Consider the following 25643-nt stretch of genomic DNA (forward strand, 5'->3'; position numbering starts at 1 on the left):
AGATCTGTGGCCTGAAGATCTGTATCCTGCTGCACTGTGTGTGTGAACTTTTCCAGGAGGGGAGCAAGATCTGAAAGGTCAAAATTACCCTTGTAGGTCTTGCTGTGGAACCTTCTTATCTCTGCATGATCTCTGGTGCAGTGGGTAGCAGAGGACCATCTTTCTCCCGGGTGAGGTGTCCCCCATGTGTGTGTTTTGTCACAGGAAAGGAGTGAATTGTAGAAGACTGCGTGCTCACAAATGAGATGTTCCTGATAAGCCCTGCTCTTGCAGACAAAGCAGGACAGTCCTTCTCTGCAAACAGGAAGGACAAAGGAGCCAGCTGCAACAGCGGGCTCTAGGAACTGGTCAATGTTTACTGATCTTGCGAGTCAAGGAAAGGTCAGAGAAGCAGCACATGTCCCGTGACTTGGCAACATTCCACAAATGGCTGTATAAAATAAAGCAGAGTGTGTCAGTCGGGGTGGCCGCCATGTATGTCTTGTCCTGTGTTGTCTTGTGTGTTCATTCCTTTGTTTAGGAAACACGCGGACCCTAACAACTGGCACAGCGAGCAGGGTCCATGGCTCCAAGAAAGCAAGGAACTGGAGGGGGAGCACCCCGGGTGTGTAAGTAAACAGGGGGACCCACAGGAAAATGATGGGGAATTCCACCTCTCTGGCCTCAGAATATTTGCAGCTGCTTCAACGGCTGTTGCTGTCTATAGGAGTAGAAGTGAAAGAAAAGACTTTGAAGCGATTGTTTGCCCATGTTGAACCACATTGTTACTGGTTTCAGTATCAGACTAAAGTGCAGCTGAATCAGAGAGAATGGTTACAGGTAGTAAAAGCTTTGCGTAGAGCTCACCATTTAGGGGATACTATGCCTCTAAATTTGTGGACCTTGTGTAACTCTATCACTCAGGCATTAGAGTTACTTGAGACTGATTCAGAGCATGGTGATGTAGCCACAGGAGGACAGGCATCTGAGGATTTGGGAAAAAATGAATCTGAAATGGAGCCCATTTATGCCAGGTTAACAGAGGATGGGGGGTAGCAAAAGGGGGAGAGGAGGAAGAGCCAACTCTTCCTTCTTCTAAGGGGAATTCTGACATGCAGTGTATTATGGGAATGCTTCAACAGATATTACAGATACATTCTTCTAGTTCACCTTTGCGAGCCTTCCCTGTTTCTCTTCCTTCTGCCCCATTAGAAGGGGATTTTCCAGTGCCTCCAACCCCCCAGCTTCCTTACCTTTGTCTGGCAAAGTTTTCTCAGTGCCTTTCCCGCCACTGGGGGAGGGAGAAAAGGAAAAGATAAGAGAATTTGAGGAGCTGGATCTGTTTCCAATTATTCATGCTCCTTTTGCTCCTAATGCTCAGTTTCCAAATGGTGGCAATAATGTCCAATTTACTGCCTTACAATTTAAATTTTTGAAAGAAATGAAAGCTGCCATTTCTAACTATGGACCTTAATCTCCTTTTGTCCTTGGTCTTCTTGATGCTTTTTCATCAGAAAATTTGATGATTCCTATAGACTGGGAGACTTTGGGGAAGGCTGTTCTTGATCGTTGTCAGTGGTTACAATTGCGCAGCTGGTGGATGGACGAGGCGCATGTGCAGGCTAGGAAAAATGCTACACGTGATCCCCCAGGAGCCACTGAGGAACAACTCACAGGCACGGGCCAATATGCTACTCTTAATGCTCAGGCTGGCCTAGATGATGTCGCCCTTACTCAAATCAAGACTTTGTTTTTAAGGGCCTAGAATAAGGTAGAGATAGCAGGAAAATCTTCCCTCTCCTTTGTGAAGATTTTACAGGGTGCAAATGAACCATGTCCGGATTTTGTAGCCCGTCTTCAGGATGCTGTCTTGAAAACTGTGGGTGTTGGCCCTGCTTCAAAAATTTTGTTACAAACATTGTCTTTTGAAAATGCTAATGCTGACTGTCAAAAATTGTTGAGACCATTAAAGGCCAGTGGGGCCAATTTAGATGAATATATTAGAGCTTGTGCTGGTGTTGGGGGGGCTATTTATAATGCTCAATTATTTGCTGGAGCCAATGTCATAAAAAATTGAACACTTCTATCCCTCAAGGCAGAAAGCTGCCTTCAGAGGTGTGCAAAGGTTGTGGCAAAGGTCGACATTGGACAAATGAATGTCATTCCAAAACTGATAAAAGTGGAAATTTACTGTCTCCTCATCCAGGAAACGGGAGCCAGGGCCCCAACAATTACAATGCAAGCCTACCACAATACCCAGTGAGCAATGGCCTACAACATCAAGGAATGAATTCGAGGCCTCCTTAAGGATAGCACAGCTTACCCCAGTTTCCCAGCTTTATGCGGCAACTAAGCAGAGTGTCACTGCTGACTTAGCTATTACTCAGCCTTATACCTTGTCTCCTAATGGAGGAGTATATAAATTAGCTACTGGAGTGTGTGGCCCTTTGTCAAAAGGACACGTATGACTTTTGTTAGGTCGAAGCAGCAGTGATATACGGGGGTTAATGGTGATTGCCAGAATCATTGATCCTGATTTTACTAATGAAATTCTTATTATGGTACAAGTCTCACAATTTATGCGCCTAGAGGTAGGGGAGAGTATTGCACAATTACTTTTATTGCCTTTTTTTCCATTCCTATCTAGAGAGGTATCTCGACAGGGAGAGTTCGGTAGCACAGGAAAAACTGTTTTTTTGGGAAACTTTAGTTTCTGATCAAAAGCCCTTATGTTCATTGCACATTAATGGAATCATTTTTGAAGGGTTAATTGACATGGAGGCGGATGTGTCTATCATTTGTTTAGATCAGTGGCCTATGCAATGGGAAAACTCATAGCCACTGTTCACCAGCCTCAAGCTTTGCAATTAAAGTGGAAAACTACCACTCCTGTTTGGGTGGAACAGTGGCCATTATCTAAAGAAAAACTTGGGGCTTTAAAAGAGTTAGTCAAAGAACAATTGGCTGAGGGACATATAGAGCCAAGTACTTCTGCATGGAATTCCCCTGTCTTTGTTATTAAAAAGAAAAGTGGAAAATGGTGTTTATTAACTGATCTTAGAGCTGTAAATGCTTGCATTCAACCTATGGGGAGTTTACAGCCTGGTCTTCCTAATCCTGCCCTTATCCCACAAAGTTGGAAATTAATGGTCATAGATCTCAAAGATTGTTTTTTCTCTATTCCATTGCAACCTCAAGATTGTGAGAAGTTTGCCTTTACTATTCCTGAATATAATAATGGGCAGCCCACACAAAGATATCAGTGGAAGGTTCTTCCCCAGGGTGTGCTTAATAGCCCTACTTTATGTCAAGAATTCATACATAGGGCCTTAAATCCTGTGAGAAATCAGTTTCCAACTGTGTTGATTTATCATTATATGGATGATATTTTATTGGCTACCCCTGATGTAACCCTCCAAAATCAAGTTTTTAAGGTTTTACAACAACAGTTAATTCATTATAATTTACAAATGTCTCCTGAGAAGGTACAAACTCAGTTCCCCATTCAATATTTGGGGTATCTATTGGCTGAAAAACAAATCCACCCACAAAAGGTTCAAATTAGGAGAGATCAACTTGTGACCCTTAATGATTTTCAAAAATTGTTGGGGCATATTAATTGGCTTCGTCCCATCTTAGGTATTCCTACTTATAAATTACAACATTTGTTTGCTACCTTGGAAGGGGATTCGGATTTAAACAGTTCTTGGCAATTATCCCCTGCTGCAGAAGAGGAATTGTCTTTTGTGGAAAACAGAATTAGTGAAGCTCACCTTGATTATATTATACCCGATCTTCCACTCTCTTTATGTCTTTTTCATACTCCTCATTCACCAATAGCCATCTTACATCAGGATAATAACATTCTGGAGTGGCTATTTTTGGCTAATAAAGCCATTAAAAAAATTTACACATATTGATAAATTGGCTGAATTGATTATTAAAGGGCGACATAGAGCTCGTCAATTGCTTGGAACTGACCCTGTAAAAATTATTACCCGATTATCTAATCAATACATTGAATCTTTACTGGAAACTCGTGGAGGATGGCAAGTGGCTTGCGCTAGGTATACTGGTTCCTTTTCTCAGCACTATCCCAGTCATAGATTATTTGTTTTTCTACAACAATATTCTTTCCTGCCCTACAATCCTATTTCTTATACTCCGGTTAAAGGTCCCACCTTTTTTACTGATGCTTCTAGCAATGGAAAAGCTGGATACTGGGCATCAGATAATTCAAGAATTTCTCACTATCCATTTGAATCTGTGCAACAGGGAGAACTTTTTGCCATTCTTATGGTACTGCAAGATTGGCCTCAAACCACTTGTAATATAGTTAGTGATTCCCAACATGCTGTATATGTGACTAAGTATATTTCTCAAACTTCTTTACCATTACTCCCAAAAACCCCTTTACAAAAACTATTTTCCTTATTGTTCTTGACTCTTACTTCCTGTACAACCCCCCTTTTTATCACTCATATTCGCTCACATTCAGCTTTACTGGGACCTTTAACTTTTGGCAATAGCCAAATTGATTCTTTACTTGTTGGCAATGTCCAACAGGCTCAGGATGAACATCAATTACATCATACTAACAGTTTAGGATGACAACGGCGATTTTCTATAACACGCCGTCAAACCCGAGCTGTTGTCAGAGCCTGTCCATCTTGTGCTCCTATTATTGCACCCTTTTTAAGTCCAGGTATGAATCCCCGAGGCACTCAACAAAATCACATTTGGCAAATGGATGTAACTTATGTTTCTTCTTTTGGTCGTTTGAAATATGTTCATCATACAGTTGATACTTGGTCACATTTCCAATGGGCTATACCATTACCCTCTGAAAAAGCTGATTCTGTTATGACTCATTTGCTTACTTGCTTTGCAGTTATGGGAGTTCCTGCTGAATTAAAAACTGACAATGCTCCTGCTTATTGCTCTCATAAATTGGCTGCCTTCCTCTCTTCATACCACATTCGTCATTCCACTGGTATTCCATTTAACAGTCAAGGTCAAGCAATTATTGAAAGAGCTAATGCTACCTTAAAATTACAACTTTTAAAACAAACAGGGGGAAATGGATGAGATTCCCCAAAACATCAAATTCTGAAAGCTCTTTTTACTTTAAAGTTTCTTAACTATATGGCGCCAATTACAGCAATCTGCAGCAGTGAAACATTGTCAACAACCATTAGAAAAGCCAAAAGCTAGCAATTTGTGGGTGTACTATCCTTCATTACAAGGCCAATATTTAAAACAAAAAGTTTTTTTTTTGTTTGGTTTTATTTTTTGAGACGGAGTCTGGCTCTGTCACCCAGGCTGGAGTGCGATGGCCGGATCTCAGCTCACTGCAAGCTCCGCCTCCCAGGTTCACGCCATTCTCCTGCCTCCGCCTCCCAAGTAGCTGGGACTACAGGCGCCCGCCACCTTGCCAGGCTAGTTTTTTGTATTCTTTTTTTTTTTTTTTTTTTTTTTTTTTTGTTGAGACGGAGTCTCGCTCTGTCGCCCAGGCTGGAGTGCAGTGGCCGGATCTCAGCTCACTGCAAGCTCCGCCTCCTGGGTTTACGCCATTCTCTCGCCTCAGCCTCCCGAGTAGCTGGGACTACAGGCGCCCGCCATCTCGCCCGGCTAATTTTTTGTATTTTTTTAGTAGAGACGGGGTTTCACCGTGTTAGCCAGGATGGTCTCGATCTCCTGACCTCGTGATCCGCCCGTCTCGGCCTCCCAAAGTGCTGGGATTACAGGCTTGAGCCACCGCGCCCGGCCTTTGTATTCTTTAGTAGAGACGGTGTTTCACCGTATTAGCCAGGATCATCTCAATCTCCTGACCTTGTGATCCGCCTGTCTCGGCCTCCCAAAGTGCTGGGATTACAGGCTTGAGCCACTGCACCCGGCCATTAAAACAAAAAGTTTTACAATGGGGTCGAGGTTATGCTCTCCTTCCTACAGGTGCCAGAGACGAATGGTTCCCATCCCCATGGTTGAAGCAGTGCCATGGCGAAGAGGAGCCGGCAGGAGGGCTTCCTGGCGGCATTTCAGGAGTTGAATTTGAGTGCTCAGAGAACCTTCACCTTCGGAACTCGTCGAGTGGAACCCCCGACATGGGGTCAGCTGAAAAAGCTTACTAAAGAAGCTGAAGGGGTTGTTCAACAAGCTGGACAGCCCAAAACCTCACTGACCTTATTTCTGGCTATGCTAGCTGTAGTGAATTGCCAGGTAACAGCTGGAGAATGTTGAGGCCCGGGCCGGGGGTGGTGGAGAATGAACAGACACAGACACAAAAGACAAAGACAAACAGAGAACATGGCGGCCGCGCCTAATGCCTCTGCCTCACTTTATTTACACCCCATAAATCCCACGTCAGCAAAAATGACATAATACAAAACAAACTTTCTGCACCCAGATATAACCTACTGCTTAGTTCTTTGTTTCTAAGTTCTTTCTTATTCTGTCTGCCTTCTTGGTGCCTACTAGAGTTCATTAAAAGCTCAACTAGAGATAGTATCCTTGACTACTGGAGTTCATTGAAAGTGCAACTAGCTAGAGACACTGTCCTTGAGCCCTATCTATTCTCAGCATATTATTTTCAATGGCCCCTGCAGGAGAATTCACATATTGGGCTTATATTCCCTTTCCACCCTTATATCAAGGTGTGGCCTGGGGAGACAAAGAAGTTTTAGTATTTACTAATGATAGTGCTTGGATGCCATCACCTTTTTAAAATCAGGATCCTGAGTTAGACACGGGTGCAGTAAACAGTTCATATCAATTTGGGGTGGAAGAGTTACGTATATGTCTTGGGAACAGTCCACATTGTTTACATCCTTCTCATGAGGCTTGGGCTGTGCGCTATAATCATAGTCACACTGCTGCCTTTACTATGATTGTTGTTACTCAGAGTTTTAAATATTTTTTTTTTTTTTGAGACGGAGTCTCGCTCTGTTGCCCGGGCTGGAGTACAGTGGCCAGATCTCAGCTCACTGCAAGCTCTGCCTCTCGGGTTCCTGCCATTCTCCTGCCTCAGCCTCCTGAGTAGCTGGGACTACAGGCGCCCGCTACCTCGCCTGGCTAGTTTTTTGTATTTTTTAGTAGAGACGGGGTTTCACCGTGTTCGCCAGGATGGTCTCGATCTCCTGACCTCGTGATCCGCCCGTCTCGGCCTCCCAAAGTGCTGGGATTACAGGCTTGAGCCACCATGCCCGGCCAGAGTTTTAAATATAATCATGCTGCTCTGCTTAGTGAAACCTTGCCCACTACATTATCCTTATGTCCTATTCCTGACGTGTCCGGAGGTGTTTCCCAATTAGAGTAGACTAGATGTAAAAAAAGTAGACCACGATTATTATTAGAGGTAAAAGGTAGGAATTACAGATACCTTGTCACTGACTGGAGTGTGCATGGGGATTTTCAGACTAAGTTTAGCCACATTAGCCTATGATGGCATAGAAATAATCACAGCATTTATGCTGATGGTAACGAAACTATTATTTGGCATGATGGTGGCTTTTCACTCCCTATGCCACATTTGGCCAACACCTCACAAATACAAAGTCATATATGGAAGTTACTAGCTGCTGGCAAACCAATGTCTACTTTTACGGGAAACATGTCCTTAAATACCACTAATCTTTCTAATCCTTTCCATATATCTTTACATCAAAACAGATCTAGATATGTCATTGCTTGTGTTAAAAAACCTTACTACCATCCTGGCTAACATGGTGAAACCCCGTCTCTACTAAAAAATACAAAAAAAACTAGCCGGGCGAGGTTGCGGGCGCCTGTAGTCCCAGCTACTCGGGAGGCTGAGGCAGGAGAATGGCATAAACCCGGGAGGCGGAGCTTGCAGTGAGCCGAGATCCGGCCACTGCACTCCAGCCTGGGCAACAGAGCGAGACTCCGTCTCAAAAAACAAAAAAAACAAAAAAAAAACCTTACTTGTTATTAGCGGGAATCTTTAAATGGGATAATAATACAGGAGTAGTTAACGGTACGGGCAATTGTACATTTTTAAGCTGTATAAATACTACTTGGTGGTGTAATAATTGGAATGAGATTCACTCCAATATATGTATTTTAAGAGCTAGAAAAGAAACCTGGTTACCTGTGAACTTGACATGCACCTGGAGTGAATCTGCTGGGGTAACTCAAATTTACAAAGTAGTGCAGGATCTTGTCCACCACAGCCGGAGAGCGGTTGGGATCGTCATAACAGCAGTAGTGGGACTTATGGCCATTGCTTCCACCGCCGCTGTTGCTGGACTGGCGTTACATCAGAGTATCCAAAATGCAGAGTTCGTGCAACAATGGCATGAACAATCTCACTTGTTGTGGCAACAACAACGAGATATCAATGCTCATTTGACTGAACGAGTAGATAACTTAGAACAAGTGGTTTCTTGGATAGGGGATCAGCTGACAGTGTTAAATACTCGAGCCTTGTTAAAATGTGACTGGAATACTACTCAATTTTGTATTACCCCTGTTCCTTTTAATGGCACTGTACATAATTGGACAGAGATAAAAAGGCTTTTAATTGGCAATGATAATCTTTCCCTGGAAATACAAGAATTAACACACAATATTTCGGAAACATTTCATAATCAGTTACCATTGCTGACCAGCGCAGATTTTTTTTTTTTTTTTGAGACGGAGTCTTGCTCTGCCACCCAGGCTGGAGTGCAGTGGCCGGATCTCAGCTCACTGCAAGCTCCGCCTCCCGGGTTTATGCCATTCTCCTGCCTCAGCCTCCCGAGTAGCTGGGACTACAGGTGCCCGCCTCATCGCCCGGCTAGTTTTTTGTATTTTTAAGTAGAGACAGGGTTTCACCGTATTAGCCAGGATGGTCTCGATCTCCTGACCTCATGATCCGCCCATCTCGGCCTCCCAAAGTGCTGGGATTACAGGCTTGAGCCACCGCACCCGGCCGACCAGTGCAGATTTAATGACTGGTATTGCGCAAAGCTTGAAATCTTTAAACCCTATGAGTCCTGTAAAAACTTTACTGACTTCTGTTTCTAGTAATGTATTGATTGTTGTTTTTGCCTTTGTCATTTTTACAGTCTGCTGGAAATGGTGCCAAAGGGCAAACACCGAATCCCAGCAAGCCCAACATGTGATGATGGTTTTGAAAGAAATTCAAACCAGTAAATAAAGAAGGGGGAGATGTAGAGGACTGCCTGCTCACAAACAAGATGTTCCCGATAAGCCCTGCTCTTGCAAACAAAGCAGGACGTTCCTTCTCTGCAAACAGGAAGGACAAAGGAGCCAGCTGCAAACAGTGGGCTCTGGGAACTGGTCAATGTTTACTGATCTTGCGAGTCAAGGAAAGGTCAGAGAAGCAGCACATGTCCTGTGACTTGGCAACATTCCACAAACGGCTGTATAAAATAAAGCAGAGTGTGTCAGTTGGGGCGGCCGCCATGTATGTCTTGTCATGTGTTGTCTTGTGTGTTCATTCCTTTGTTTAGGAAACACATGGACCCTAACAGTGAATGGTTTCTAAATATCAAATCTCTTATTTTTTTTCACATACAGGATTTGCAGAGACTCATGTTACATGAGGAAGCCACCAAGAAGAGCAAAGAAAAGGATCCAGGGATGGCTCTTCCTCAGGTGAGTGATATTCCTCGGTGGATTCTTCTGTCTGCTTTCTAAAGTGCCAGGTATTGTAGTAGCCAATCTTCTCTGAGTGTGAAGCATTCTACCTCACAGGTTTGTTCACACTCACCCATGCCTTTTCTCTGTTCCTCTCATCTTCACTTAAATTCTATCTCCTATAAACTAGTGACATGAGCTTGGGAAGAGGCTCCACTAGGTGTGGCCCTGGGAAGGGCTCACACCAGACATGGATGGAGATGGGCTGTTGACCCTGTGTTGTCAGTGATGTTGGGCAGCAGGGATTGTTCAGGGCCCACATCTGGATGCACATTTAGCTCTTTCTGGACCATATTAGAGAAACTGTATATGAAAGTCATATACTGACAAGTGCGGTGGCTCACGCCTGTAATGCCAGCACTTTGGGAGGCCTAGGAGGGCAGATCATGAGGTCAGCAGATTGAGACCATCCTGGCTAACATGGTGAAACCCCATCTCTACTAAAAATACAAAAAAATTAGCCAAACGTGGTGGCAGGTGCCTGTCATCCCAGCTACTCAGGAGGCTGAGGCAGGAGAATGGCATGACCCCGGGAGGCAGATCTTGCAGTGAGATGAGATCACGCCACTGCACTCCAGCCTGGGTGACAGAGCGAAACTTCCTCTCAAAAAAAAAAAAAAAAAAAGTCATACATTAATGTTCACTGGTATCTGGTAAATTCTGGAAAAGGAGGCAAACTAGAGGAGATATTTTGTGTCTGATTTTGTAATGCATTTGAAGCTACACTAGTGAGTCAATATGTCTCTGACACCAAACTTTTGTTTTAAGAGAGAGGGTGTCACTCTGGGGCCCAGTCTGGAGTGCAATGGCACAATTCTAGTTTACAGCAGCCTCGAACTCCTGGGCTCAAGTGCTCCTCCCACCTGAGCCTCCCAAATTGCTGGGATTGCAGGTGTGAGACAGCCCAGCAAGACTCTGTACTTCCAATGTCTTGGAATAGAATGGAAAGTGGATATAGATATCAGTGATAGAGTTAGCTTTATTCCATCATTGACTTCAAATTATTTAATCAATATAAATATCTAACTGCAGGGAATTCTTTAAATCATTCTCAGCACTTTGACCCCACAGAGACTTTTTTTTTAACAGGCACTCTGATGAAGCAAGCATTTTGGGTAAAAATGATTATAAGTTTGCTGTGACATAACAGCACAACTTATGTCGTTAGAGAGGATGGAGTCATTCTTTTTCTACCCATTATTATTAAATGATTCTTTTATTTTATTTATTTATTTATTTATTTATTTATTTATTGAGATGGAGTCTCGCTGTGTCGCCCAGGCTGGAGTGCAGTGGCCGGATCTCAGCTCATTGCAAGCTCCACCTCCCAGATTTACACCATTCTCCTGCCTCAGCCTCCCGAGTAGCTGGGACTACAGGCGCCTGCCACCTTGCCCAGCTAGTTTTTTTTGTATTTTTTTAGTAGAGACAGGGTTTCACTGTGTTAGCCAGGATGGTCTCGATCTCCTGACCTCGTGATCCGTCTGTCTCGGCCTCCCAAAGTGCTGGGATTATAGGCTTGAGCCACCGCACCTGGCTGATTCTTTTATTTTAAACACCACATGATGTATATATGTATTGTGTAGTAAAAGTCCAAAGAAAAATACACTTATGCATCCCCTTTCTGGTCCAGCTTTCCATCCGTTCCCATGTCTCAGTGGAGAATCACTGTTGAGGGTTCTGTGGCAAGTCAGCACAAACCTTTAGAAATGTATTCATACAGCGTTATGAGATTTTAGAAAAAATTATTTGATGAATGGGTTTTTTTTTTTTTTTTTGCATGTTTTTTGAGACAGGGCCTCACTCTGTCAGCTGCATGTAGTGTAGAGGCACATTGCAACCTCTGACTCTCAGGTTCAAATGAGTCTTATGCTTCAACCAACTAAGTAGCTGCAGTTACAGATGCGTGCTACACTCCTGGCTAATTGTTGTGTTATTAGTACAGATGGGGTTTCACCATGTTGGCCAGGCTGGTCTTGAACTCTTGGCCTCAAGTGATCCTTCTGCCTTGGCCTCCCAAAGTTCTGGGATTTCAGGTGTGAGCCCTGCTCCTGGCCTGATGAATGTTTTGTTATGGTATTTTATCCTGCAAGTTCTGAAAATGTTCATGTTTCCAAGGTAGAAAACAAGATAGCTCACTCTTTTAAATCCTCCTTGGAGCTTTCTCTGAATGAAGACACATGAGTCCTTGACAGTTTTGTTTTGTTTCTTTTTTGTTGTTGTTGTTTGTGTTTTTTTTGAGATGGAGTTTCATTCTTGTGGCCCAGGCTGGTGTGCAGTGGTACAGTATCAGCTCACTGCAACTTCCACCTCCTAGGTTCAAGTGGATTATAGGCATGCGCCACCATTCCCAGCTAACTTTGTATTTTTACTAGAGACAGAATTTGTCCATATTCTTCAGGCTGGTATCAAACTCCTGACCTGAGGTTATCCACCTGCCTCAGCCTCCCAAAGTGCTGGGATTACAGGTGTGACCTACCGTGTGCAGCCAATGCCACAGTTTATGTAGATAATACATAATTTGCTATATATATATATATATATATACTTTTTTTTTTTTTGAGAAAGAGTCTCAGTCTGTTGCCCAGGCAGGATTGCAGTGGTGTGATCTTGGCTTACTGCAATCTCTGTCTCCAGAGTTCAAGTGATTCTCCTGCTTCAGCTTCCTAGATAGCTGGGATTACTGGCACCTCCCTACGATGCCCAGCCAATTTTTTTATTTTTAGTAGATATGGAGTTTTGCCATGTTGGAGGGGTTAGTGTCAAACTCCTGACCTTAAGTGGTCCACTCACCTCGGTCTCCCAAATTGATGGGATTGCAGGTGTGAGCCACCATGCCTAGACTTATTTTATATATGTGTATATATATAATATGTATAATATATATTTAATTATTTAATAATATATTTAATATATATTTATATAGAAATACATATAGATATATATAAATCTATATTATATATAGATATATATATAAAAATCTATATTATATATAGATATATATATTGTTTGAGATGGAGTCTTACTCTGCAGCCCAAGCTGGAGTGCAATGGCACAATCTTGGCTCACTGCAAACTTTGCCTCTTGTTCTCAAGTTATTCTCCTGCATCAGCCTCCCAAGTAGCTGGGACTAGAGGCCTGCACCACCACACCTGGTTTTTTTTTGTTTTTTTTATTTTTGTATTTTTAGTAGAGACTGCAGGGGCCATTGAAAACAATATGTTAAGAATGGATAAGGCTCAAGGACAGTATCTCTAGCTAGTTGCACTTTTAATGAACTCCAGTAGTCAAGGATACTATCTCTAGTTGAACTTTTAATGAACTCTAGTAGGCGCCAAGAAGGCAGACAAAATAAGAAAGAACTTAGAAACAAAGAACTAAGCAGAAGGTTATATCTGGGTGCAGAAAGTTTGTTTTGCATTGTGTTATTTTTGCTGATGTGGGATTTATGGAGTATAAATAAAGTGAGGCGGAGGCTCTAGGCGCGGCCGCCATGTTCTCTGTTTGTCTTTGTCTCTCGTGTCTGTTCATTCTCCACCACCCCCGGCCCGGCCCCAAGAAGTGGCGCAGCGAGCAGGGTGCACAGGGTGAGTAGTGGGGAACAAGAAGGGGAACCCCCTAGGAGCAGGTAAAACCCGGGAATTGTTAAGGGGAACCTTCTTAAGCTTTCATTATGGGGAATTCCAGTTCTTTGGCCTCAGAATATTTAAGATTATTACAAGGGCTTTTACTTCTATTGGGGTTGATGCAAAAGAGAGAACTTTGCGGAAATTGTTTGCTCATGTGAAACAACATTGCTCTTGGTTTCAATATCAAACTGAAGTACAATTAAATAAGCGAGAGTGGCAACAGGTTGTTAAGACCCTTCGTCAAGCGCATCAGCGCGGCGATGTAATGTCAGCACCTTTGTGGGCCCTTTGTGCCTCTATTACTCAGGCTTTGGAGCTCTTAGAGACAGACTCTGAAAAGGGAGAAGGCAGGGATGAGGAGTCTTTGAAGTCTCTGATAGCCGTTTCCCCTCCTTTAGATAATTCTGTAACTGAAGGAGAAGGTCCTTTGTGTGATAATGTGTCTCATGAAAAGAAATCAAAAATTCAAAAGGAGCTTCAGTCAGTTGTTCAATTGTTACAACAAATTTTACAATTACAGTTATCTCCCCCTCAACCTTCTCCTCCACCCACTCCTGTTTTTACTTTTCCCATGGTTCATCCACCCCCATCAGTACCTAAGGCGGAGGAGGAGGACAGTTTTCCCCCACCGCCACCTCCGGTGGAAATGCTGCCTCGTTCAGGCACGGTTTTTGCTGTCCCCGCTTCTACTGCTAAAGCTGTAATTAAGGTATTGGATTCTCCGGAGGATGAGGATCCTCTACAATTGTTCCCCATTATTAGGCAACCTTTTGGTCCTAATGACCAATTTCCTCAAGGGGTATAAATGTGCAGTATAATGTTCTTCAATTTAAATTTCTTAAAGAAATGAAGGCAGCTGTTGCTAATTATGGCCCTCAATCTCCTTTTGTCATGGGGCTTCTAGATTCTTTCTCCTCTAAGAATTTGTTTTTGCCTCTTGATTGGGAGACTTTGGGGAAGGCTGTTTTGGACCGCTCTCAGTGGCTTCAGCTACACAGTTGGTGGCTGAAAGATGCTAAAAAACAGGCCCGCCGTATTGCTGCTAAAAATCCTCCAGGGCCAACAGAGGAGCAATTAACAGATACTGGTCAGTTTGCTACCATAGCGGCTCAATCTGGACTCGATGATATGGCATTATCACAAGTTAAAGGACTGTTTTTAAAGGGTTGGTGTAAAGTAAAATCATCGGGAAAAGCTGCCTTGTCTTTTGTTAAGGTTTTGCAAAGTGCCAATAAACTTCATCTTGATTTTGTTGCTCGGCTCCAAGATGCTGTAATAAAGACTGTGGGTAACGGGGCAGCAGGCAAAATCCTAGTAACCACACTAGCTTTTAAAAATGCTAATCAGAAATATCAGAGGTTGTTGAGTCCTCTAAAAGCTGCTGGAAACTTACAAATAAAAGATTTTATTAGAGCCTGTGCAGGAGTGGGAGGGGCTGCCTACAACGCTCAGTTGTTTGCTGGAGCTTTATCTAAGGCATTCATGGGAAAAAAGGGAGTTTGCTTCCAATGTGGAAAGACCAGTCATTTTAAAAAGAAGTGCTGTAAGTTATCTAATAGGAGTGACTCCTCCAAAGTAAAATTTAAAAAGCTTCCTACTGAGCCCTGTCGTCGTTGCGACAAAGGGCGACACTGGACTAATAAATGTCACACTAAGGTGAACAAAAATGGTAATCTTTTAACCTCCGGATCAGAAAACTTACAAAGGGGCCCTTCAGCTTGGGACAACAACAACAATACAAGCCCTCTTCATTTACAATTTCCAGTCAGCTTGGGGGTCCAACATCAACAAGCCATTCAATCAATGTTAACTCCCAATTTTTAGTAGCTCAGCTTTTTTCTGCTACTTCTGGTAGCGCTGCTGCTGATGTTGTGACTTTACAGGCCATCAAACTCACCCCAAAAATGGGGATTGTTAAATTGGCTACAGGTGTTTTTGGGCCATTACCTCCACATACTGTTGGATTACTTATAGAACACAGTAGTAGCATTTTACAGGGTTTACAAGTTCATTTGGGTGTTATAAATTATAATTATAAAGGGAAAATTCAAATTATGGCTCAGGCTCATAAACCTATATCCCTGAAAGAGGGGCAGCGAATTGCACAACTCCTTGTACTACCCTATTTTCAGTTTCCTTCACGGAGGCAAGAAAGAACCGGAGGTTTTAAAAACACGGGTAAACATATTTTTTGGGAAACTTTAGTAACTCAACAAAAACCCTTATTTCCCCTCAAAGTAGAGGGACAAATTTTTCAGGACTTGGTTAACACTAGAGCTGACGTTTCCATTATTGCCTCTAATCAATGGCCTTTACAGTGGCCTAAACAGCCTGTTGCTGTTTCTCTTACAAAATTAAGTTACGCCTCTGAGGTATATCAAAGTTCTCAATCCTTAAATTGTTGAGGGCCGGATGGTCAAATGGCCCAAGTTCAGTTTTATATTGTTCCTATTGCCCTAAATTTATGGGGCCAAAATTTATTGCAACAATTTGGAGCTTTTGTTTCTATTCCTCATGTCTCTAATTCTGCCAAAAATATGATGTTCCACATGGGCCACAATCCCCTTAAAAAATCTTTAAACATGTAGCCACTGTTCAGCAGCCTCAAGCCCTTCCTTTCACTTGGAAAACTAATGTTCCTATATAAATTAAACAGTGGTCTTTAACATGTAAAAAACTTAAGGCCTTAAAAAACTTGGTTCAAAAACAATTATCCTTAGGCCATATAGAGCCTAGTACTTCTCCATGAAATTCCCCTGTCTTCATGTAAAAAAATAAAATAAAAATAAAAAGTAAAAACTATTAACAGATCTTCGTACTATTAATACATGTATTCAACCCATGGGATCCTTACAACCTGGCCTTCCTAACCCTTTTGTGATTCCTCAATATTGGTTACTCATGGTTATTAATTTAAAGGATTGTTTTTTCTCTATTCCTTTAAATCAAAAGGATTGTAAGCATTTTGCCTTCTCTGTCCCTGTTTTTAATAATTCTCAGCCACTTTCTCAATATCAGTAAAAGGTTTTACCTCAAGAAATGTTAAACAGCCCTACCTTGTGTCAAAAATTTGTCCATCAGACTCTAAATCCTGTTCAAAAGTGTCACCCTTCTATTCTTTTATATCATTATATGGATAACATTCTTCTTACTACACCTACTAAAAAAAACAAGATGCTTTCGCATCGTTACAAACTCAGCTTTCTTTATACTCACTTAATATAGCCCAAAAAAAATTCAAGTAAATTTTCCTATTCAATATTTAGGTTATGCCTTAAAACCACAAAATATTCAACCCAAAAAATTCAAATTCAATGTAATCATTTAAAAACATTAAATGACTTTCAAAAACTTTTAAAAAACATTAATTGGATACATCCTGTTTTAAAAATACCAACGTATCAATTACAACATCTTTTTTCTATTCTAAAAGAAAACAGTCACTTGGACAGCCCACGTCATTTATCTCCTTTGGCTTTACAAAAAGTCCAACTGGTAAAAAAAACAGCTTCAAAAAGCCCATTTACATTATATCCTTCCCGACATTCCCCTTTCCTTTTGTTTATTTCATACTTTACATTATCCCACAAAAATAATTCATCAAACAAATCGGCCGTTAAAATAAATCTTTTTGTCCAACAAAACATCTAAACACTTAACTACTTATATTAATCATTTAACTAAATTAATCATCAAAAAACAACATCACTGTCAACAACTCTGGGAAAAAAATCCTTCCTTCATTATTTCTCAATTTACTCATAGTCAAATTACTTATCTTCTTGCCACTTCTAATTCTTGGCAAGTTACTTACACTTCATTTGTCATACAATTTTCTACACAATATCCTAAGTCTCCAATTTTTTCATTCTTTAGGCAACATTCTGTATTGCCCTTCTCACCAATATCTATATTTCCTGTTCAAGGTCCTACTTTTTTCACTAATACTAGTAGTAATGGTAAAACTAAATATTAAAGTGTTCATCAATCTCAAGTTACAGTTTATTCTTATCCCTCGGTACAACAAAAAAAATTGTTTACTATTCTCATGGTCTTACTTAATTTCCCTTCCACCAGTTGTAACATTGTTAGTAATTCTCAATACGCCATGTATGTTACTTCTTATATTTCTCAAGCCACTCTACCTCTTTGTACTACTTCTTCTCTTCAAAAACTCTTTTCTTTGTTGTCTTCTACTTTAAGCCAACGTCAAGTTCCTTTATTCATCACTCATCTTTGTTCTCATTCTCAACTTCCTGGACCGCTAGTTCATGGTAATGCTCAAATGAATTCACTTTTTTTTTTTTTTTTTTTTTTTTTTTTTTTTGAGGCGGAGTCTCGCTCTGTCGCCCAGGCTGGAGTGCAGTGGCGGGATCTCAGCTCACTGCAAGCTCCGCCTCCCGGGTTCCCGCCATTCTCCTGCCTCAGCCTCCCGAGTAGCTGGGACTACAGGCGCCGCCACCTCGCCCGGCTAGTTTTTTGTATTTTTAGTAGAGACGGGGTTTCACCGTGTTAGCCAGGATGGTCTCGATCTCCTGACCTCGTGATCCGCCCGTCTCGGCCTCCCAAAGTGCTGGGATTACAGGCTTGAGCCACCGCGCCCGGCCTTGAATTCACTTTTAATCGGCCACCTACAGACTACAAAACAAAAACATACTCTGCATCACACTAATAGTTCTGGCCTTCAACAACAATTTCATTTAACTTGTAAACAAGCTCGTTCTCTTATTCGAGCTTGTCCTTCTTGTACTTCTTTAAACATTCCATCTTTCCATCCTGGGTTTAATCCACAAGGTACTCAAGTTAATCAAATTTGACAAATTAGACGTCACACATGTCCCTTCTTTTGGACAATTAAAGTATGTTCATCATACCATTAATACTTTCTCTCATTTTCAATGGACAACTCCTTTGCCATCTAAAAAAGCTAATTCTGTTATTACTCATCTCTTAACTTGTTTTGCCATCATGGACATTCCTCTAATACTTAAAACTAATAATGCCCCTGCCTATGTTTCTCGTAAGTTACAAATTTTCTTACAACAATACAATATTCAACATCTCACCAATATCCCAAACAACAGTCAAGGTCAAGCCGTCGTTAAACACACAAATTTAACCTTAAAAACTCAACTACTGAAACAAAAAGGGGGAAATGAGTCCCCCAGAAATCAGATTTTAAAGGTTTTGTTTACCTTAAATTTTTTGAATCAATGGAGACAATTGCAGGACTCCGCTGCCGTAACTCATCTTTCCTCACCTCCCTCGACGATAGTCCCTGCTGACAATTTAAAGGTTTGGTATCCTAATGAAGAAGGTAAGTATGCACAGGGACAAGTTCTAAAACAGGGACGGGGCTATGCTCTTGTCCTTACAGGGAGCGGACCTGAGTGGTTTCCTACAAGGCGATTGAAACCCTGTTGAAAAGAAAACTGGACTCAGCATGCATCTCTTCCTTTGTTGGATGTGCCTCAGTGGGGGACTTATTTCCCTTAGTGAGGCTTTGTATAAATATTGGACTTACATTCCCTTTCCACCCTTGTATCAGGGAGTCACTTGGGGGGAGGCAGAAGTTAAGGTTTTCACCAATGACACTACTTGGATGCCGTCCCCCTATATGGACAAGGACAACATAGAATGGGAAACGGGAATAATAAACAGCACATACCAATTTGGAGTGGAAGGACTTCCGATTTGCATGGGAAATAGTCCTCATTTCCTCCAGAAATCGTATGAAGCTTCGGCTGTTCGCTATAATCATAGCCATGTGGCTGCCAATACTGTTATTATTGTAACTAAAAGTGTTCATTATAATCATACTGTATATATTAATGAGACTATTCCTAGTTCCTTACCTTTTTGTCCTATTCCAGAGGTTTCCCCTAATATTGAGGTATTGGAGTGGCAACATTGTCGGGGAACTAAGCCCTGGATTTTATTAGAATATAATGGGCTACAAGTAATTGATTGGAGTGTACATGGTGATTTTCAAACAAAATTTAGTCACATACCTTTGAAATGGCACCGGGTAAATACAAGTATTGCTACTGACGGTAATAAAACTTTGGTATGGTGTGAAGGAGGCTTGTTGCCACCTATGCCTCATCTTAGATACTCTTTACAAGTACAAAGTCATCTTTGGAAATTATTAGCTACAGGTGATGCCATTAGTACTTTTGTGGGAAATATGTCCCTTAATCTTTCTAACCCAAATAACCCCTTTCATATTCAATTACATCGAAATATCTCCCGATATATTATTGCTTGTGTCCGAAAGCCTTATTTATTGTTAGCGGGAAATTTAACATGGAATAATGATACGGGGATTGTTAATTGTAAAGATACGTGTACATTTTTGTCTTGCCTCAATCATTCCTGGTGGCACAGTTTTACGGGGGATATTTATATCCTCAGGGCTCGTAAGAAAATTTGGCTACCTGTCAACCTTACACGACCGTGGGGGGCATCACCTCTTAAGACTTATATTTGGACTTCCCTTCAGCGGACCCGTCGTGCCCTTGGACTTATAATTGCCTTGGTGATGAGCCTTGTTGCCATTGCCTCCACTGTGGCTGTGGCAGGGCTCGCACTACATCAAAGCATACAAAATGCTAAATTTGTACAGCAATGACATGAGCAATCTCATCGGTTGTGGCTTCAACAACGGAACATTGACTCTCAACTCGCTAAAAGATTGGACAATGTGGAGCAAGCCTTAACGTGGCTTGAAAATCAGCTCACTGTCCTCAGTACTCAAATAACATTACAATGTGATTGGAACTCCACTCAATTTTGCGTAACACCTGTGCCTTTTAATGTTTCTCAAAATTGGACCGAAATCCAAAGATTATTAATAGGCCATAAAAATATTAGTTTGGACATCCAAGAACTCACTCAAAACATTTCTAAAACATTTCAACAACAATTACATGTATTGTCCGGAGCAGCTACTATACAGGAGCTGGGTCAACGCCTTGCTGCTCTTAATCCATGGACCCAAATGAAAACATGGATTTCTACAATCTCTGGAAGTATATTGCTTTGGGCGCTTGGATTGAGTCTACTTCTCCTGGTAATCCAATGCTCCCTCCGTCGCATCCAAAAACAAAGAAAAAAACAGAAACAAGTATGGGCTACCTTTCTTAGATTGAGGCAAAACAAAAAAGGGGAAAATGCAGGGGCCATCAAAAACAATATGCTAAGAATGGATAAGGCTCAATGACAGTATCTCTAGCTAGTTGCACTTTTAATGAACTCCAGTAGTCAAGGATACTATCTCTAGTTGAACTTTTAATGAACTCTAGTAGGCGCCAAGAAGGCAGACAAAATAAGAAAGAACTTAGAGACAAAGAACTAAACAGAAGGTTATATCTGGGTGCAGAAAGTTTGTTTTGCATTGTGTTATTTTTGCTGACGTGGGATTTATGGAGTATAAATAAAGTGAGGTGGAGGCTCTAGGTGCGGCGGCCATTTTCTCTGTTTGTCTTTGTCTCTCGTGTCTGTTCATTCTCCACCACCCCCGGCCCGGGCCCCAAGAAGAGACAGTGTTTCGCCTTGTTGTCCTGAGTGGTCTTGAACTTCTCAGCTCAGGTGATCCACCTGTCTCAGTCTCCCAAAGTGCTGGGATTTTAGGCATGGGCCACCGTGCCAGGCCATATATTTTTTTATATTGTCCATAAAACTGAGACTTCCACAGTGACTTAGGGGATTTTAAAAGCTATCCTGAAAAAGTACAAGAAAACGCAACTATACAGAAACATTGTTCAAACATACCTTAATGTGGATTTGTCAGAACACAGTCTTGGATCAATCAATACTTATTTTCTCTTTTCTCATTTCACGTGAGGGCGATAACATACTCCTTCACAATGTTTTGTTGAAATGTGTTTTTTATTTTAGGGAAGCTTGACTTTCAGGGATGTGGCTATAGAGTTCTCTTTCATGGAGTGGAAATGCCTGAACCCTGCACAGAGGGCTTTATACAGGGAAGTGATGTTGGAGAACTACAGGAACCTGGAGTTTGTGGGTGAGGAAAATTTCCCTTCAGACATGAGGAATCTGCTCTTGTCTATCTTGGCTCTTTCTGGTTTTATATGCTCTTTTGTGATGTTGCCCCATACATGCTTTTGATGTATATGCCATTGTTTTCTGCAGTGATGACCCTCCTCTCTGTCATGGGTAGCTTCTTAGAGACTGTCCTGTGGAGTGGTTTTACATAAAAACAGAAAATTCGTGAACACTTTGACTAATACAGTTGAACATCATCCTGCTCTAGGAAGAGATGTCCCTGGAAGCCCTGAGCAGAATTGTCAGCATGGCCCAGGATACGAGATAGAAAGCATGACACTGACACTGACTGACAAGTGTTTCCAGCTGTGGTTCTGGTTTTGTTTTCTTTTTCTTTGTTTGTTTTCAGACAGAGTCTCCCTCTGTTGAACAGGCTGGAGTGCAGAGTCTGATCTCAGCTTATTGCAACCTCTGCCTCCTGAGTTCAAGCAGTTCTTGTACCTCAGTCTCTCAGCCTAACTAGAATTACAGGCATATGCCTTCATACCTAGATGATTTTTGTATTTTTATTAGACATAGGGTATCACCATGTTGATCAGGCTGGTCTTGAATTGCTGGCCTCAAGCAATTTGCTCACCTCAGCTTCGAAGTGTTGGGATTACAGGCGTGAGCCACCATACTTGGCCTTTTGTTCTGGTTTTTGAGAACCATCACAGAAGTGTCTCTCACTGGCACTGTGACAGTGTTCATCACATAAACTAATGGTCATCTTCTGTAAGTAGCAGTCACTGCTGTAGAAATTCCTCCTAGCGAGGAAATAATTCAGGCTTACTGCCTCATATATATGAGGCTCTTGACTGAATTCTTTTTTTTTTTTATTCTAAACAGAATTTTGCTCTTGTTGCCCAGGCTGGAGTGCAATGTCGTGATCTCCACACGCTGCAACCTCTGCCTCCTGGGTTCAAGCAATTCTGCTGCCTAAGCCTCCTGAGTAGCTGGGATTACAGGCACCAACCACCACGCCTGGCTAATTTTTTTATGTTCAGTTGAGACAAGGTGTTCTTCAACTTTGAAGATCACATGTGGGAAGTTTAAAATAAGTATTGCTTTTTGTGTCATTTTTACACATTTCAATATTAACTATTATTTACCATCTGTACTTCATTGGAAAACTATTGGTCTTTATATTTTTTAGATAGCTCTTTAAAATCCATGATGGAGTTCTCATCACATGAGCACAGTAATACAGGAGAAGGGTTCTACACAGGGACATTGGAAAGACGTAAAAGTTATCACATTGGAGATTTTTGCTTCCCAGAAATCAAGAAAGATATTCATCACTTTGAGTTTCAGTGGCAAGAAGTTGAAAGAAATGGCCATGAAGCACCTATGACAGAAACCAAAGAGTTGACTGGTAGTACAGATCGACATGATCAAAGGCATGCTGGAAACAAGCCTATTAAAGATCAGCGTGGATCAAGCTTTCATTCGCATCTGCCTGAACTGTGCATATTTCAGACACAAGGGAAAATTAGTAACCAAGTAGACAAGTCTGTCAGTGGTGCTTCCTCAGCTTCAACATCCCAGAGAATTTCTGGTAGGCTCAAAACTCATATTTCTAATAAGTATGGGAAGAATTTCCTCCATTCCTCATTATCCACACAAATACAGGAAACACTCATGAGAGAAAAACCTTGCCAAAATAATGGGTGTGGCAAAGCTTTTAATTATAGCTCACTCATAAGGAGACATCACATAATCCATTCAAGAGAGAAACAATATAAATGTGATGTCTGTGGCAAGATCTTTAATCAGAAGCAATACCTTGCATGTCATCGTAGATGTCACACTGGTGAGAAAACTTACAAGTGTAATGAGTGTGGGAAGACCTTCACTCAGATGTCATCCCTTGTATGCCATCGTAGACTTCATACTGGAGAGAAACCTTACAAGTGTAATGAGTGTGGCAAGACCTTTGGTCAACATTCAGCCCTTATAATTCATAAGGCAAATCATACTGGAAGAAACCTTACAAGTGTAATGACTGTGACAAGACCTTTGGTCGACATTCAGCCCTTATAATTCATAAGGCAAATCATACTGGAGAGAAACCTTACAAGTGTAATGACTGTGGCAAGACCTTCAGTCAGAAGACATCCCTTCAGTGCCATCATATACTTCACACTGGAGAGAAACCTTACAAATGTGAAGAATGTGGCAATGTTTACATTCGCAGATCACACCTTGAAAGACATAGGAGAATTCATACCGGAAAGGGATTATACAAATGTAAGGCTTGTGACAAGGTTTTCCGGAGTAATTCATACCTTGCAGAACATCAGAGAGTTCATACTGGAGAGAAACCGTACAAGTGTAATAAATGTGGCAGGAGTTTCAGTCGGAAGTCATCCCTTCAATACCATCATACGCTTCATACTGGAGAGAAACCTTACACATGTAATGCATGTGGCAAGGTTTTTAGTAGAAGAGAAAACCTTGCACGTCATCATAGACTTCATACTGGAGAGAAAGCTTACAAATGTGAAGAATGCGACAAAGTTTTCAGTCGCAGATCACACCTTGAAAGACATAGGAGAATTCATACTGGAGAAAAACCATACATATGTAAGGTTTGTGACAAGGCTTTCCGGAGTGATTCATGCCTTGCAAACCATATGAGAGTTCATACTGGAGAGAAACCTTACAAGTGTAATAAATGTGGGAAGGTTTTTAGTCAAAAAGGAATCCTTGCACAACATCAGAGAGTTCATACTGGAGAGAAACCTTACAAGTGTAATGAATGTGGCAAGGCTTTTAATCAAAAAACAAACCTTGCACAACATCAGAGAGTTCACACTGGAGAGAAACCTTACAAGTGTAATGAATGTGACAAGGTTTTTAATCAAAAAGCAAACCTTGCAAAACATCAGAGAGTTCATACTGGCTAGAAACCTTACAAGTGTAATGAATGTGGCAAAGCCTTTACAGCGCAGTCAACACTTATTCACCATCAAGCAATCCATGGTGTAGGGAAACTTTACAAATATAATGATTCTCACAAAGTCCTCAATAATGCTACAGTCATTGCAAATCATTAGAGAATCCATAATGAAGTGAGATCTACAAATGTAACAAATGTGGCAAATTTTTCAGACATCGTTCATAACTTGTAGTTCATCAGCAAATCCATGATGTAGACATCAGAGAATCCATATTGGACAGAAATCTTACCAATGTCATAAGGGTGGCAAGGTCTTCAGTCTGTGGTCATTCCATGTAGAACATCAGAAAATTCATTTTTGAGATAATTATTCCAAATAAAATGAATATAAAAAATCATAAAGCTTTAATTGACGTTAGAGTCAATTCAACTTTGACTTGACTTTGAGTTGACTTAACATTGAGTTCAAGCATTAATTGACATAAAAAGTGTTAATGTTAAGAAGAATGGGCCAGGTGCGGTGGCTCATGCCTGTTATCCCAGCACTTTGGGAGACCAAGGCAGGTAGATCACTTGAGGTCAGCAGTTTGAGACCAGCCTGGCCAATAGACTTGAGCCACTTTACCCAGCCTGTTTTTTATTTTTATCTTTATTTTTTGAGATGGAGTCTTCTGTTATCCCCCAGGCTGTAATGCAATGACATAATCTCAGCTCACTGGAACCTCCTCCTCCTGCATTCAAGCAATTCTCCTGCCTCAGCCTCCTGGGTATCTCTGAATAGTGATGCATGCCACCACACCACGCTAATTTTTGTATTTTTATTTATTTTTATTTTATTTTATTTTATTTTTTTGTTTGGAGATGGAGTCTTGCTCTTGTCACCCAGGCTGGAGTGCAGAGGTGTGATCTCGGCTCATTGCAATTTTTGCCTCTTGGGTTCAAGGAATTCTCCTACCTCAGCCTCCTGAGTAGCTGGAATTACAGGTGACCGCCACCATGCCTGGCTAATTTTTGTATTTTTAGTAGAGAGGGGGTTTCTCCATGTTGTTCAGGCTGGTCTTGAACTCCTAACCTCAGCTGATCCACCTGCCTCATCCTCCCAAGGTGGTGGAATTACAGGCATGAGCCACTGCAACTGGCCCTTTTAACATTTTATTTATTTATTTATTTTTGAGCCTATTTTGCAGTCTTTACAAAAATTGGGGTTTTCCCACAAGATCATGAAGATTTTCACATAAGGGACCTCTGACCATTTGTGTTGGTGTTGGCAGTAAAGGTCAAGCAGGAATATGGTAATAACACTCATGCTCCCCACCTTTGGCCACGTTCCTGCCTTTCTAGTTTATATTTTGACCAAACCCAGCTACTCACGAGGCTGAGGCAAGAGAATCACTTGAACCTGGGAGGCGGAAGTTGCAGTGAGCCAA

General features: G+C 41.5%; 3 protein-coding genes across 4 annotated transcripts in view; all 3 read left to right on the plus strand.

Moving 5' to 3' along the window:
- On the plus strand, nucleotides 1-24613 carry LOC117093615 (zinc finger protein 816-like). Its single transcript, XM_033228968.1, is given in 6 exon segments — nucleotides 1-608; nucleotides 5932-6198; nucleotides 9520-9597; nucleotides 21168-21294; nucleotides 22471-23295; nucleotides 23298-24613. Coding segments are annotated over 5 exon segments (2178 nt in total). The 5' UTR covers nucleotides 1-608; nucleotides 5932-5976; the 3' UTR covers nucleotides 24224-24613.
- Nucleotides 1-25643, plus strand: part of LOC117093629 (zinc finger protein 468) — a 170675-nt gene that overhangs the window by 44240 nt on the left and 100792 nt on the right. Inside the window, exon 1 of one of the 2 annotated variants that reach the window (XM_033229031.1) lies at nucleotides 21197-21294. The exons of the other annotated variant lie outside the window; for it this stretch is intronic. The gene's annotated coding sequence lies outside the window, so the exon portion shown is untranslated. Of the gene's footprint in view, nucleotides 1-21196; nucleotides 21295-25643 lie in introns of those variants that run through there. 2 annotated transcript variants of the gene reach the window in all.
- Nucleotides 21187-25643, plus strand: part of LOC117093598 (zinc finger protein 845) — a 146678-nt gene continuing 142221 nt past the window's right edge. The window contains exon 1 of the mRNA XM_033228897.1: nucleotides 21187-21294. The gene's annotated coding sequence lies outside the window, so the exon portion shown is untranslated. The remainder of the gene's footprint in view (nucleotides 21295-25643) is intronic.

The sequence above is a fragment of the Trachypithecus francoisi genome, unplaced genomic scaffold (assembly GCF_009764315.1).
Source record: "Trachypithecus francoisi isolate TF-2019V2 unplaced genomic scaffold, Tfra_2.0 Lachesis_group12, whole genome shotgun sequence".
Classification (NCBI taxonomy): domain Eukaryota; kingdom Metazoa; phylum Chordata; class Mammalia; order Primates; family Cercopithecidae; genus Trachypithecus; species Trachypithecus francoisi.